A 12,977-nucleotide genomic window follows, 5' to 3' on the forward strand; every position below is an offset into this window, starting at 1 on the left:
CGTGGCACAGTGTCACCAGTGGGGCCGGGGGGTGAGCGGGGGGTGGGTAGGTGCCCACCCTGGGGCGCAGGGCGAGTGCGGGTGGGCGGCTGGCGGCTGGCGCTGCCGTTGCCATGGGGACCGTGGGCGGCCGTGGGGGACTGCGCCGAGCCCGGTTATATTTGTGCATCGCCACCGAGAAATTTCAGCACCCAGCATGGGGGAGATGTAGGGGGGACACAGGGACAGGGAGCTGGGGAGCTGTGGGGCGAGATCCCAGGTCGGCACCCCCAAAGCCACCAGGCACCCAGTGCCCACCTCACTAAATCCAGCCCCACCCCACCCACGGGATCCCATATCCACCCCCAGAAAGGACCCCAAAATCCAGCCCCTCCAGGGATCCCATATTCAACCCCAAAAGGGACCCCAAAATCCAGCCCCCCCTGGTGATCCCATATCCACCCCCACAGAGCCCCAAAATCCAGCCACCGCTACCACACGGGTGGGACCCTCTCCCCAGCCCCATGCTGGGGACATGAGGGTCACTGGCAGACGTCCCCATGTGTCTCCCTTGGGTGTTCCTGTCCCCGGCCTTCAAGCAGGGTGGTGCTGGGGGGGTCAGGCCACACACGTGCCCCCTGGGTGGTGGCACCGAATCACTCGCAGGCCCCCTGCTCAAGAAAGGTGTTTATTGCAAACCAAGGGGAAGGGGAGGTGGGGGGGCAGGACGATGGCTGGGGACCCCCGGCTCATGCGCCTCAAGGTGGGGGGGGTCAGTGGGAAGCTGCAAGAGCCAAACTGGGTCTGGGGGTGGGGTGGGCAGGGCACAGCTCCCATGTGCCCACTCCCAGACCCCAAAGTGCTGTGCCAGGGAAGCCCAGATGTTTCCTGGCCGCTGCCCACTGGTACGGGGAGGGGCTGGTGGCCCCCCTCCCAGGTACCCCGAAGCACAGCCTGGACACGCGCCTCCCCACCGCAGTGTGTTGGTGACAGCCCCGCTGACCTCTGCCAACCCCCTGAGGAAAGGGGAAGCAAGCCCCGGGGGCTGGCTGGGGTCTCTGCCCACCACCCACCTCCGGATCCCCTCCGGTGATGAGCTGAAGGGGGGTGAAGCCAGAAGACCCCCCCCTCCCCGCAGCACCGCAGGGGGCCCTGTGGCCAGGCAGGGGCAGGGGCTGCGCAGCACCCATGGGAGATCCCGGAGCAGGGCCCAGTGCGGGTAGCTGGGGGTGCCGGGCAGGCAGGGAAGCAGGCAGGGTGTGGGCAGGGGGGTAGGCCACCCCCATGTGCCCCCCCCCATCCCTGCTGCCAGTAGCCAGAGCTGTGGAGAGCACAGCTCCAGCCATGAGGGCCAAAGCTGCCCCGTGCCAGGGTGGGGAGGGATCTGCACCCCAAGAAGCCTGAAAAGAAGCATCGACAGCCACCAAAAATAATAATTATGTCACCCAACGAGCTCCGTCTATTCCGGAAAAACAACAGAGCCATCACCAGCGCTAGGCGAGGAGAGGAGAAGGGTCCCAGCCGCTTGGGTTGCCTTGGTGATGGGACGTAAATCTGCATTTGCCAGGTTTCCCCGCACACACATCAAACCGCCGAGCCCAGTGCCAGTGTGCCGGGTGGCAAAGGCAGTGGAAGGGCACTGGTGGCATGCATCATTGGCAAGAGGGTTACGGGCACCAGCACTGACTGTGATGGTCCTGGGTGGGCGTCTGGGTGGGTTTCTCCTCTCCCCACTTTGTTTCTTGGCTGCTTCTTGCCACTGTCAAAACTGCACGGCGCCAGGAGAGATGTTGAACATGGAGGGGTCGAACTTCTGGCCGCGGAAGGGGGAGCCCTCAGTGTCCCAGCCCTTCTTCAGCATCTCGTGCACCTTCTGCAAAGAGGCCCCAGGCTCCTGTCAGGCTGCGGCTGACCCATGCCTTCGCCCATGCCCCTCACCCTCCCTGCCACCCCAGCTGAGGGTATGTCAGGGCTGCGCGGCCACCCGATGCATTGAAGGGGGTCTTGGGGCTCAGCAACGGCACCCCTCCACCCTGGGTGACGGCTGCAGGATTTCCAAGGGAGCACAAGGGCTGCCGCGCTTCACCCACCCTCCTCTCACCTGCCCAGGCAAGGGCAGGTGGTGCGGGGGGCTGGGAGGGAGCGATGGGCGACGGCAGGTAGCTGAACCCAGACCGGGGTGGGTGCATCCCAGAGCAGATGCAGCAGGCGGATGGTGGGGCTGGCTCTGGAGGGAGGCACACGGATGTGGGGCCCATCACCAGCACAGGGGGGCTGGGGTCACCTGCATTTGTCATGGTGCAGGGAAGGGGAAGATGGCAGCGTGTGGGCAAAACCAGGGACTAGCAGCACATCATGCCCCCGGACTGGAGATGTGGGGAGGCGCTGTGTGAGGAGGAGCTGAGATGGAGTGGAGCTGTGAAGCTGCCCCACGCCGCACCCTTTCACCAGCAACAGGACCCACGGAGGAGCTGGTGGGCACGTGGCAGGGCTGAGCTGGTGGCACAGGGTGGCTGGCACCTACCAGCTCGTGGCTCTGGGGCTTGCCCTGCAGCTTCTGGTGGTAGTCAAAGGTGAGGCGGTCTAGCACGGCATGCTCCTCCTCATCCACCGTGGCCATGGAGCGCTCCTTGTTGATCTTGTCGATGTCAATTTGCTCCTCGCCCTCCAGGATGGCATTCCACCAGTACTCGTCCCCCTTGTTCAGGTTGATCTGGGGACAAGGTGCGGGTCAGAGGAGAGCGGGGAGAGGAGCCTCCGTCCTGCCCCTGGGATGCGTTACCCCCCAGCTGCTCCACACCTCCGTGCCAGCGATGCTGTGAGCTCGGCTGTGCCCGTGCATTGCTCCACAGCATGGCTGGGGCTTGCCCGTGAGCAGAGGTCCTGCTCACCACCGATCGAGCCCCAGATCCCCCCCATGGCTGGCAGAGGGGGAGAAACACTCACCCCCCTCTCCCTCGGCGGTCTGAGGGCTTTGCACCCCCGTGCGGCAGTGCTCCACACCCCAGCTCAGGCCTCTGGGCTGGAAGGCACCGCTGAAATCTTGGCCCACGCCGCGGCTCGAGGCCAGGGCAGGTGTCCTCCACGGGGCGCCTGACGTGGGCAACGCCAGCCCGCGGCTGCGAGGCCAATGCAGCAGCAGCAACATGGTACAGGGCCCGGGGAGCCGGCCGGCTCGTCTGCAGCCACCCAGGAGCTGAGCCGGGCACCTGGCAGATGAGGAGGCCCTGCCTGGCAGAGCATGGCGCCGGGGCTCCCAGCACCGCAGCGCTGCAATTTCACATTTCCCTAACCCAGAAGGAGCCCTCGGCTCGGCTCCCCCGCTGGGCTTGCTCCACAGGTGGGAGCGTGGCAGCAAAGGAGGCAAAAATGTCACCCACTGCTCCATGCTGCCCCTGCTCACTGCCAGCACCTACCTCCCGCGGCACCACAGCTTGTTGGCCACCCAGGAGGGGTGATGTGAGGAGAGGGGACATCCCCTCGCCTCCAGCTGACATCCTCGCTGGCAAAAGCCACTGGCCATAGCCGTGGGCATCCGAGACGCATGAGCACAAGCAGCACCTTGCATGGAGCTGGACAGCCAGAGGGGCTGCGCCGGCTGCCAGCAAGTGCCAGCGTGACCACGGGGCATCCCTTTTTTTTTTTTGCCAGGAAGGGTGGACTTCTTTCTCCTGTATTATTTTAGCAATAATCCCAGCAGCAACAAAGATGTATGGCATTCGTCGGCCTCTGCAAAATCATCAATAAAGGCAGACAATACAATTTACTCAAACCTCCCTGGAAGCTCAACAGCTCTGGGGGGGAAAACACGGGCAGCCATTAGAGTTACGGAGCCGGGTGTCTCTCTGCTGTGCAAAGAAAAGGAACCAATTAATACAGGAGGGGGTGGCTGGGGCTTAATCCTTCTGGGAGAGCAGAGCCAGTAAAATATTCCATCTTGGGGAAGGCGTTAGTTTTTCCAGCTAGCCAGGCGTGCTTCATCTCCTCTTAATTGCACAGTTCCACTTTTGAGGGGAAGAAGAGCCGCTGAGGGTTTGCTCGTGGGCTTCCCAACCCTGGGTGGGCAGGTGGAGGAGCAGCAAGCTCCCTGGGGAACATCGCCCCCTCAGTGGGCAAGACCAGCCGTGGGTCAGCAGGCCCGGCCAGCCCTGGCCTGCCACAGTAGCACCCTCCAGGCTCACTGCTGCTTCTCTGGATGTGAAACAAGAGGAATGTCCCCACAGTGCCACCGGCAAGACATGAGCTGCCCTGGTGATGGCTTCAGTGCAAGCTGTGCTCTCATGGCTTCGCTGCCCAGCATGCGTGGCAAGGCCCTGCTTGGGATGTCCCCGCCAGAGCCAACCTGGCAGCAAAGGGATGAAGGGATGCTGGAGGACTTCCCGGCTGATCAGGCATCGCCTCACATCCATTTGACCATCAGGGGAAGGAAAATCCATCCCCTCTCCCTTCCCTACCAAACCCCCTTCCTCCCTGGCACCCTACCACTGTTCCCCACCACCAGCAAACCCCAGGGAACCCCCACGGAGCCGCAGACCAGGTGGGAAACACCCACGAGACCTGAATCCCCCTCGTCTGCAGACCACCCGCAGTGAAAGACAGCGGAGCTGCTGCTGTGAGCGCCAGCCTGGGGATCCTTTCCTCCTTCCCCGCCCCATGCGTGGCCCTCACTTTATTTACCGCATACTGTTTCCCACCCTGCTGGGAAGACAGAATTATTCATTTCCTCACCAGCTTTTCTTCGGTGTGCAGCCATACAGCACTGACTGCTTTGCAAACAATAATTAATTAACCTCTGCAGCCCGCCTTGTGCACACAGGGGAATTTGCTCATCCCCCTTTATTCCACAGGGAGCAAAGTAAAAGTGGGACTCGCTCCATGGTGGGAGCCCCACTTTCTGACATGAGCCTCTAAAACACCCACGAGCCAGGGCAAAGCTCCCGTCACCTTGAGTTTGGGGTATTGTGACTCAAAGCGGTGCTAGAGCACTCACTGAAGACAGGTCCACCCTCCAGGACCGGAAGCACAGGCTCAGGTTGATTTCTTGAACATGGTTCTGCTGGCAATCTCAGTTGATTCAGCCCATCACTTGCCTGGGCACCTGGGCTATGAGAGCTTGCAGTGATGGAGACGTGGGCTGGAGCCTCACCAAGTGCTTGGGTGCACAGCTTTGAGGTAAGGGAGAGCTGAGAGACCATGGCAGATCTCCAGGCCCAGCCCAGGCAGGGTGATGCCCTGCGAGCACCAGCCGTCACCACCTACAGAGAAAGGCTCTAGCACTTGACCGACAGCACCATGCGAGGCTGCACACTTCCTCAGGTAGTGCTCTGGAAACCCTGGGGCGCTCCAGGAAGGAGCAGGGCTTTTTTCACAAGGACAATTCTCAATCTGATTACATTTCTTGCTTTGAGACAAGGCAAAAGCTTTGCTTGCACTTGACGCTGCCACTACAAGTTTCCCAGCCAGCAGCTCAGGCTGATCCTCCAGGGCCCTAGAAATGCTGATGGCCATTTGCCAGAGGAAGGATCAGGTCCCTGCAGCACACCTGGGCTCTTGGTCAGACTTCTTCCTCTCTGCTTTTTAGATTGGTGGGTCCCAAAGGCCTCCTGGGCTGTCAAGAGATCCTTCACCCACAGCCAAAAGGGGTCAAAGCCTTGCTGAGTCTTTTGGGGTGTACAGGAAAGCAGGAACAGCCTCTGCTGTTTCTCCCTGAGAGGGAGGCTTGTTGGCGGGACAGCCCAGCTGCTGTTTCCAAAGTCGGCAGCACCCTTGCGACACAGCACACACATTCCCAAAGCTGGTGTCTTGAGAGGTGAACTGTCAGCCATGAGGGGCAGGGGCTGCTTCCCGGCTGGTGTGCTTGGCATCGACAAAGCACAGGGGCTGGCTGAGGATCTGCCGGGCAAGGAGGATCGCTGCAGGCAGGGATGGGCATACGGGAGGCGCAGGACACTTGGCAGGCACATCTGTGGCCAGGAGGGATCCTCCAGCAGCACATGAACGGGGTGACAGGCATCATTGGCATGGACACAGTGTCATGTCACATCTCCATGTCCTGCCAAGAAGGTCACAATTCTTCACTGCTGGTGCTGGGTTTTGCCATAGATGAGGGTTCTTCTCCAATCCTAAATACCTTGTCAGAGCTGGAGAGATGCTGCCAAGGGATATAAGCAGGTCTTGGAAAAACAACCTCTCACCACTTGCTTTCTTTCTGGAACAACAGCAGCCACTGCCCCAAAAGTCAGTGGAAGATGTTTAGAGGGTACGGAGGAGGCAGCAGGCGACGTTTCCAGCAGCATGTGGAGGGCAGGGTGGAGGGAAGGCACCGCAGATTATTATTAACTTGGCCTCACAGCTTGTAAGATGACAAGCTGAAGACTGTAATAGCTGTTCAAGGTAGGACTTGGTGACAAGAGCCCAAGCATGGATAATAAATGCTGGAGAGGAGGAGAAAAAGAGAGGGAACGGGGAAGAAAGTCCTGAACAACAAAAATGATCCCAAAATGTGTTGTGCACAACACCCAGCAGAGATTTCTAAAAACAGCTCGTGCAAAGTTATTTTAATCTCACTTTTGACAAGCAAGCGGGTGTGACAGAGAAGGGAGGGCACCGGGATTATGCCCAAGACCAGGGCTTCGGCATGGCACCGCAGGCAGAGGCACAAGCCTGAGACATGGCTCTGAGCAGGAGGAGGTGTGGACAGAGCCGCTGCCACGCATCGCGGCCATCAGCAGAGTGTCCTGCTTCGAAATGACACCCGCTGGGTTTCTGCTGCAGCCGGGCTGTTGTGCAAACCATGAGTATGCCAAAGGATGAGATGGGAAATGTGTTGGTGCTCAGCCCAGGCTCCAGCAGGGAGAACCTCACAGAGCAGGAGCGGTCTCTGAGCGCTGGGAAGAGGGGAGTGCTGGGGCTGCTGGAGAGTGAGCAGATGTGTGATGAAGAGGATAAATTGATAAGAACACCAGATAGGATTGGGGAAAGCAGAGCTAGGCGGGGTTATAAGGCAAATTAACCTTCTTTGGGTAAGAGCTGGGGGGAGAAGGGAGGCCAGTTGATGAAAACCCAAGAACGGCCATCCTGGAGCCAAGGAAGGGACAGGGGAAGCTGAGGACATTCACAGGAAGCGAGAGGCATTACAGCTCAACGGCAGCATGGAGAGCGCAGGGATCCTGATGAACCTTGACGTATCCTGCCAGACTGCACAGGACTCAACAGCCTCTCTGCACAGAACTGGGTCTTGCCCAGACGGACAAGACCAAGCAGGAGAGACCAAGTACCTCCTCAGTGCATGGACCAAGCTCTGCCCACCGGGATTGCCTCAACTCACAGACCACAAAAACACAAGCATGCACAGGTTTTTTCTCCAGACAAGAGCTGCTGAGATTTCCCAAGCAGTAGCCAAGGTGGCCAGGATCTCCTCAGATGATTTCGACGCTGGCACTGGGTGAATTTGGTTTCAGCTGCATCCCCACCCTGCCAGGGGATGTGGTTCCCTGGGTTGTGGGGAGGGAAGCCAGGTAGCCAGGTGGCACCTTGTGGTATGTTGCAGGACAAAGACATTCCCGGCCACCACATTTGGAGTTCACATGGACCTGTGCAACATGCGGGTGCGAAAACTCGGGCACAGAAAGGGCCTGTATGCCCCGTGAGCCCTCCAACCAAACCCAAACGGCTCCCATCCAGTCCCCTCCCAGGCGCTGAACAAAGCCATTCTTTAACACAAGGCTGGGTGTCTCCTGATGAATGAATCGGGAGGAGTTGCAAACCACTTTTGGCTACTCTGAGCACGGAAAAAGGAGATGCTCTTGGGTGAGAATTACTCACTCTGCTCCAGTTACCTTACAATTCTTCAAGCGAAATTTCATCCCACCATCAATATGTTGGCAGCCAGCTGGAGATCCTCACAACCCTGCGCTCGCGCTAATTTGAGGCAAGACCCAGCTCTAGGGTTGGAGGTAATGGGACCACTCCCCGCTGCCCATGGCCGCTCCAGAAAACCCTGAGTCCCGCTCCACCCGCATGCCGTTCCCATCCTCCTCCGGCACTGGATATTTAACAAACATTGCCTCCGTTGCTGATCCTGGGAACACCCACCAGGGACTCTCATCTGCGCTGCAAAGCCACCCATTGGGCCACCTCCTCTTGTATGGGTTTACTTCTTCCCAAGATTGTTTCTCTTCCCAGATTAGTTAATTTTCAAGAAGCTTAAGAACATTCAGAAAATGCAGGTTAATGATGCCACTGTCTCCTTTTCACATCCTTTCAACAGCCTAACGGAGTCAGAGAGGCTCCTCTCTCTTGCAGGGACCTCATCCTTTTGGTACCGGTCTGTCATCCCAGAGTACATCCGTACAGATCTGCAGTGGCCAGGCAGTGCCCGTGCAGCATCCCCACGCACCACCCTCAGCTCTTCTGCCTCTGGCAGCACACTCCCACTCGATTTCCTGCTGTGGGGGCTTGGCTTTGGGTGCCTGTCTGCTGCCACCCTCGTGACATGAGGCGGAAGGCTTGAAGCCGGCTTCTTCCCTTTCAGGGACGGTGCTGCCTGCATGGGGTCAGGAACAGCCTCACATGCCTGACCCATGCAGCCAACATCCCCTCCTGCGGCTCGCGACAGCCTTGATGCTCCTGAAACTCTTCCAGGAAAGCCACTGGGTGGAAAAGGAGAGGACAAAGATGGCCACAGGTGGCAAAACCCAACTCCTGGCACAATCCTGGCTCCAAAACTCGCCCAGGAGTTTGGCAACTGTTTGACACTCAAGATTCCAGGCTGATGGCCACCAGCACAACCCCCAGGACGGCTTCAGCTGTGGACACAGCCCCAGGATAGCAGAACTCAAATCCTCAGCCTGGACATCTGGAGCACACCAGAAATGAGTCACAAGGCTGGGAACTCACCAGTAACACGCTGCTGGGCACCAACAGCCCCCAAACCATCTCAACAGGGAAGATAACTCTTCCCTGTTGAGGTACACAGCAAGCCACGGTGCCTGCTGAAGGCAAACAGAGAAGTAGCCACAGTGACGCCTTCAAACAGAGTAAGTAAGAAACATAAGGCAGAACAGAACTGAATGGCAGGGAACGGGCATCTGCCGGGATGCCAGGGTAGGACCGAGGCCAGGGGAGTGAGAGGGCAAAGCTAGCAGGGACAGGTGCACAACATGGGCACCACGGTGCAGTGCCATGGCCCGCCTCTGCTGGCAGGCCCCGTGTGCTGGCATCAGGGGACCGTGACCACCTCTAGGTAACAGATGTGCTCCCACCACCACAGGCTGGAGCTTGCGGACCTTCCTCATCCTGATGGATGCATTGCTCTGCCAGCACCTCGCTGCCACTCACCCAGAGGGGCAGCTCAGGAGCTAGAGGCAGGGCATGGCACACAGGCAAGGGTAGAATGAACTGGATGATGGGCAGGGGAAGCCAGACACAGCCAGATCTGGCTCAGACTTCCAGCTGCTCCGGTTTTCCAGGTCAAGCCCAGCAGAGCTGCAAGCCAAGGTGCAGAGACATGGCTGGAGCGGACTGCCCTTACCAAAATGCACTTCCCTGGCTCCAGGCTCCAGAGGGAACTCTCTGTATTGATCTTGTGGGTGAGTTTCCCTTCCATGAGGACGCGCTGGTTGCTCCCCTCCAGCACAGCTACGCGAATTGCGTTGCTGCTGATACCCACAGACACCTGGAAACAGAGAGAGAAAATAATCAGGAAGGTCCCTGCTTGCCCTCTGGCTTGTGCTAGTTGGGATGCAGGGTCAAGTGCGCTCGCTGGAGATGAGAGAGAGAGAAGAGCTTTCAGACCTGCATGTAGCAGGAGGGTGGGAATCCCACTATTGTTTCAGAGCAAATAGCAACACCTTGGAGGAGTAAGGAAAGCTCTCTGGGGAATGGAAGGCAGCAGGGCCCAGCAGACAGAGCCCTAGAGGGAAGTGATGCAGCTGCTTCTGCCACTGCGATTGCCCTGTGCCTCAGTTTCCCCACAGAGAAAACCGGCAGCACTACAGGCCTCCCCCATACAGTGCTCAAAGGTTGGACGCCCACCTGGTGCAACCGAGATCTTTAGGAGCACAGTGGGTGCCTGGTTGTCACCGCGATGAGCCGGGCATGGGTATGCATCTTCCTCGGGGCTGAGTGCTCCCCTACCAAGCAGAAGCAATTCGGGGATTTCTACACTGGGAAAGGCTGCAGCAGCTCATCCCCACTTCTGCTGCACTGCACCGACAACATGCTCTTTGGCTCCATTTCTGCCGCCAGAGCCAGCGCTGGGCTCAGCCCAGGCCTCCCATCGGGCATGCGAGGAGGGGCCACGTGTGGAAGGGACACTGCGGCATGGCTCCCTTTCTCCCCACCACGGGGGCGAGGGGATGAGGCAGCTCCATCCCCAGGAGCAGGGCCAGCTCCCGCCTGCAGGAACCATATGGGGAACCCTGCTCTGACCTGCTGCAGAGGTGACACGGCCCTCCCCCGAGGAGACAGAGGCAGACTGCGACTTTGCTGCACGGCACGCAGTACCCTTGGTCTCCGGAGAGACCATATGCTCTCTCCTTTCCCCTTCGGCCCTGAGCTGCTGCCAGCAGAGAGCCTGAGCCAGGCCAGGGGATTAGGGGAGGACCTGGCTGGGAAGGGGCAGGTTTGCTGCCCCAGGTGCAGCCCCATCTCTGGCCAGAGAGGAGGGACTGCAGTGACATTTGCCTGCATTCTCTCCCAGAGTTCCCCCAGATCTTCCTCCCGCTCTGCAGATCTCATTTGAAATGTTATTACATTATCCATTACCTAGGAGATTTCCAGCAGCTCACTAGCTCCACGCAGGCAAGAGACAGGCAAAGCTGCTCCAGCCGGGGAGGGCACCCTGACTGCATGATTGATGCCACCTAGATAAAGCCCCCAGACCTGCAGCGTGTGACAGGGAGCTGCCAGGGCTTCGACAGGAGCAGAGGAAGCCCAGCACACACGGCACAGGGTGACACCGGGACTGAGATCTGATGCTGACGGCTGGGAGCAGGACCATGACTGGAAGGGGATCGGGGAAGGGACAGGAGCTCCAGCTCTGCCAGACAGGAAAGAATACCTGGCTTCCACCTGGCATGTGGCTGCAGACAGCCTCTGTGAAAGCAGCTCCTCCTGGATGGGAAACATCTCTGAGGAGGCTGCAGCCTGGAGCAGCTTCCTGCAGTCCAGGCCTGAGGCCTCACCACAGGGACAAGGTGTGGGGATGAGGCTCTGCTCTCTCCCACCACCTTGTGCCCTGGTGCCGAGGCACATGGACAGGGCTCCTGACACCACATTCTCAGTACAACAACAGGGCCTGCCCAGAAAGGGTCAAGGGCAATAAAACAAGGTGACCCCCAAGTCACCTTCTGGGGGAGCTTCTTTGGGGCATAGAAGGCCAGGGCGGCTGGAGATATGGAAGGCACAGATGCAGCATCATGCCTGTGGGATCCAGGGGGACAGCAGCAATCAAGTGTGAGAGGGGTTTTATACCGAAGTAGATGCACAAGACAGCTGGTGGGGCTGAGGGACATCTCTGAGATGGCTCTGAGATCACCAGGGCATTAGGACAGGGAGTGGGGAAACTCAGATGGAAGAAGAGATCCAAATGGGGCAGCCTCAAGCCAGCCACCTGGCTGCACAACCAGCCGGCCCAAGGAACTGCAATACTCGCTTCTACCTGCAGCCAGAAAAAAAGGCCCCTCTTGGCACATCAGCCCACTGGGAGTGGTGACAGGGGACACAAGCAAAGCATGCACTGCTGGAGAGCCCTGACTGCCCTTGCGTGGAGAGAAATGTCTGAGAGGACTCACGTGTGCACATGGTCGTGCCCAGTGAACACAGGGTTTGGCACACATGGGCAGTGGCTCCTTCTTGGGTGCCTTCGTGGAAAAACTGCCTCTGCTTGGTGGAAAAACCTGCCCAACTCTACTGAGCAGGGTGGCCAGGTTCTTTGAGGAGCTGCCCTTCCTTCCCCCGTCCCCTGCCACCTGAACTGTCCTGCCACGCTGTGCTCAGGGCACACACAGCCAGCAAAACCAGGGTTTGCCAGAACTGTGCATGGACAGCCTGCACCTGACCCCAGTGGGAAGCCAAGGGCAATCCCGTGGAAAACATTGTCCTGGCAGCACAGCCATCAGCAGGGGCACCCCCAAGTTTCCGATAGCTGCTTGTCCCCCACCATGTGCTCACCACAAGCAACTCTGCCCCCCAAAATGCCTGGCTTTCCTGGCGCTCGCAAGCAAACCCAGATCTCGGCTCTCTGCCGTGGCTTTCCACCACAGTAATTTCTGCGCACACTAAAACGCCCACACCCGCCCACACAAATCAAACAAGCAAACACAAACCTATGAAGGAATCTAGCTCGTCTCCTCTGAGCCAGGCAAAAAGAGAGGCTTGTTGTCATTATCTCTATTTAAGTGCTCAGGAAGTGCTGAGATCCATGGGCCCCTGTTGCGCCCGTAAGTAGATCAGAGAGGTGGAGACCACAGAGGAAGATGCTCCCACCTACCCCATTGCCCATTTGTGCTCCATGGACACTTTTTTTGAGCTCCATACAAGGAAACCTTAAGCTCACCCGAGTGAAAATGTGCCATAGCAACAGCCTGAATCCAAAAAAGTGTCATAAGGAAGATTCTGAGCAGCATTAGAGCTGGGCGCACTCTGAGCCCAGGGACCTAATGGGGGAGATTTTTAATCTTGCCTTGGCAGGCACAAGCCAAAAACCTGATAATTTTTTAAAAAGATGTAGCTGTGTGGTGAACGTAGGGGAATGCTTCTCTTTTGCAGGAACCCATCAACAATGTGTCTGAAGTCCATCAAGCTTTAAAATGGCTCTGAACCACCTTGCTTTGGCCTGTGACCCAGCCTATCTGCTTCCAGCCCCCTGAGGCTGGAGGACATTTATAGGATCACTTTAGAAGGAAAACTCAGCTGCCAAGGAGCCCCAAGAGGGATGGAGGAACCAAACACCAGGAGGCACATTGCAAGGATAAGGAAAGTCCAACATCTGAACA

The 12,977-nt window shown here is 58.5% G+C and overlaps 1 protein-coding gene across 1 annotated transcript in view; it reads right to left on the reverse strand.

Moving 5' to 3' along the window:
* Positions 1-1,409: 1,409 nt before the first annotated feature.
* Positions 1,410-12,977, reverse strand: part of NUDCD3 (NudC domain containing 3) — a 31,985-nt gene continuing 20,417 nt past the window's right edge. Inside the window, exons 4-6 of the mRNA XM_013297870.3 lie at positions 9,512-9,655; positions 2,504-2,692; positions 1,410-1,852 (exon numbers count right to left, since the gene is read on the reverse strand). Of these exons, the coding sequence (XP_013153324.2) occupies positions 1,742-1,852; positions 2,504-2,692; positions 9,512-9,655 (444 nt within the window). The 3' untranslated portion in view covers positions 1,410-1,741. The remainder of the gene's footprint in view (positions 1,853-2,503; positions 2,693-9,511; positions 9,656-12,977) is intronic.

Source organism: Falco peregrinus, chromosome 17 (assembly GCF_023634155.1).
Source record: "Falco peregrinus isolate bFalPer1 chromosome 17, bFalPer1.pri, whole genome shotgun sequence".
NCBI lineage: Eukaryota > Metazoa > Chordata > Aves > Falconiformes > Falconidae > Falco > Falco peregrinus.